General features: G+C 43.4%; 1 protein-coding gene across 1 annotated transcript in view; it reads left to right on the plus strand.

Annotated features, from left to right (window-relative positions):
* The window catches only part of POLA1 (DNA polymerase alpha 1, catalytic subunit), a 297,019-nt gene that overhangs the window by 265,114 nt on the left and 29,235 nt on the right, over positions 1-2,670 (plus strand). The window contains 1 exon segment of the mRNA XM_077775065.1: positions 2,232-2,238. Within this exon segment, the coding sequence (XP_077631191.1) occupies positions 2,232-2,238 (7 nt within the window).

Genomic DNA, 2,670 nt, shown 5'->3' on the forward strand with positions numbered 1-2,670 from the left:
TATGATTTGTTCTCGGCACTACTGCCACCGTATCTTGCTGAAAACCAAACTCCCTGAGCTCAAAACCATTTCAAGTCCTTTAGGATACAGTGTCAGGTTGGTTTAGCACACATTGCCTTCCCTAAAGGCATTCAGTTTCAAAAAGTTTTGGAACACTATTGTCCAAACAAAGTATCCAGCTAGACTGAGCTCTAGCTTGGCAGCCTTCAAAGCCTAACTTGATGACTGTAGTCTCTGTGGCACCTCTCCCTTCAGATACTCAGTAGCTGGTAGACATTTGCTACACTGTACATAGATTTAAGTAGAGCCCTGTATCAGTTCTGCATTAGTACATAACAGAAATTTAAAAAAAAATTTTTAATGTTTATTTAGAGAGAGAGCACGCATAGGGGTGGGGCACAGAGAGGGAGACATAATCCGAAGCAGGCTCCAGACTTTATCGGAGAGTTTGATACTTATGAGATGATCTATCTTTGAGGGAAAAACAATAAACAGGAGGATGTTGGACAAGATGGCCAAACAAAAAATGGGTCCTGAAATATTAAATTAATTTTAAATTAAAAGAGCTGTGTTCAGGTGTTCCTGGGTGGCTGAGTCAGTTAAGCATCCGACTTTGGCTCAGGTCATGATCTCACAGCTTGTGGGTTCAAGCCCCATGTCGGGCTCTGTGCTGACAGCTCAGAGCCTGGAGCCTGCTTCAGATCCTGTGTCTCCCTCTCTCCCTGCCCCACCCTCACTCACTCTCTGTCTCTCAAAAATTAACAACATTTAAAAATTTAAAACCATTGTATCCAAACAGTATTTTGGCTATCTGGAATTTGTCTTGTTTGTCCATCAGTATAGGTCTAGGGTGGCTGACAAACTAAGAGAACCATAGCTGAGGATATTTACCGAGGGGGAGGTTGCTAGGTTTTGTTGTCATTGGCGCGATTTGATACATATATAATGCTGTGACAGCCACCTAGAAAGAACTAAAGTTGTTTTCAGATACTGAAATACTGCGTTTACTTTGGCTCTGATGTGCCACTGTTAAGGGTTCGATTTTTCTGTCACTGTGTTGCTTTGCTTCCTTGGGTGACTGTAACACGTTGTGTGTTTAGAAAAGGACGTCTTCTTCCTCATGGCATAGCAGCGCTGTGTTTTTAGCGGGGACGCGCTTGCCTGTAGTTTGCCACTCGTTATTTCTTCCATAACCTGTGACTGTGGCTTCCATAAAGGTGCCGCCTGCGCAGCTCCTTTCTTTGCTCGCAGAGCACAGCTATAACCTCGGGAATATTAATCTGCGGTTTGCCCAGTCCCATCTCTGTGCTCCTCTCCCATGTGGTTTCAGAGGCGTCTTCTGTGTGCCCAGAACCCTCCTGCTCCTTCCTCCCTCCTGACCTCTAAAATAAGGATAAACCCTCCATTTGCACTTTTCAAAAAGATAAAAAGATTTCATTTGTGGTATGATTGTATTCTTCCTTCTAAGGTTATTTGTATTGTCAGGCTTTGCTCTGTTTCGTGTGGAAGGAATGTGAAACGCCCCCAGGTAGGTGCTGGGTTACATTTGGAGCAGGGGTCCTTCGCTGCTTTTGCTCGAATCACATATACACAGGGGCACCTGGTGGGCTCAGTCGGTTAAGCATCTGACTCTTGATTTTAGCTCATGTCATGACCTCAGGGTCGTGAGATTGAGCCTCACATTGGGCTCTGCGCTGAGTGTGGCACCTGTTTAGGACTCTCTCTCTCTCTCTCTCTCCCTCTCTGCCCCTCCCCTGCTCACTCTCTCCTTCTCAAACAAATAAAATGTCAAAAAAATGTTGGTTTTTAAAAATCACATATACACAACAGTGCCTTTAAGGCCAAAGCTTAAAGCACACCAGACTTAATTCCTCTTAAGGGCCCTGGGAGTAGTGAGAGGGGACCTTTTCTCTACTTCTTCTCTTCCCCAAATAAGCAAGACTCTTCATTCCTCATTCGAGCTCCTCCTGGCCCTCCCCACAACAAAAACAAGTTTTACTTAAGCACAGCCAACCCTCCAGCAGAGGTTCTGTGCCTCACTTAACAGTAAATTCTAGGCTGGAAGCTTAAAAAAAATCCACCTGCCCAGGTCCTACCCCAGACCCCTCAGATCTCACCCTCTGGCTGGGTCCCAGGCACCAGTGTACTTGAATGCCGGTGTGTGGCCATGGTTGAAAAGTACTGCTCTACAGATCTTTGTCACCTTCACACCTCTCACAGCTTGTTCCTAGACTTAAAGTTGTGGAGAACATGGTCATCAGGTTCCATAGGTGAAGAGCATTCTATTGTTTGTTGTGACAAACTGTGATGCTACCCCTTGCTGACAGCTGTCACTTATTGATCAGCTCTATGTCAGGCACTCTGCTGTGTCTCTGTGCATGTTGTCTTTACATTTTTACTGCAGCTTTATATATATTATATTTACTTTTGTACTTTATTCTCTTTTACTATGTTTAATCTTAACTACAAAATGGGTCTTATTATTACCATTTCACGGAGAGCAAAAGGAAGTGTTAGAAAGGACAGATGATGTTGTCATTATCACACAACCAGTAAATGAAGGGAAACCTGACAATATGGATCACATGTTAGACCAAGAACAAAGAAAGAAAAATATAAAAAAATAGTTTGTGAACAAATTACAATTACACAAATAATTTACCTATATAT

Source organism: Crocuta crocuta, unplaced genomic scaffold (genome assembly GCF_008692635.1).
Source record: "Crocuta crocuta isolate KB4526 unplaced genomic scaffold, BGI_CrCroc_1.0 scaffold1468, whole genome shotgun sequence".
Taxonomy (NCBI): Eukaryota; Metazoa; Chordata; class Mammalia; order Carnivora; family Hyaenidae; genus Crocuta; species Crocuta crocuta.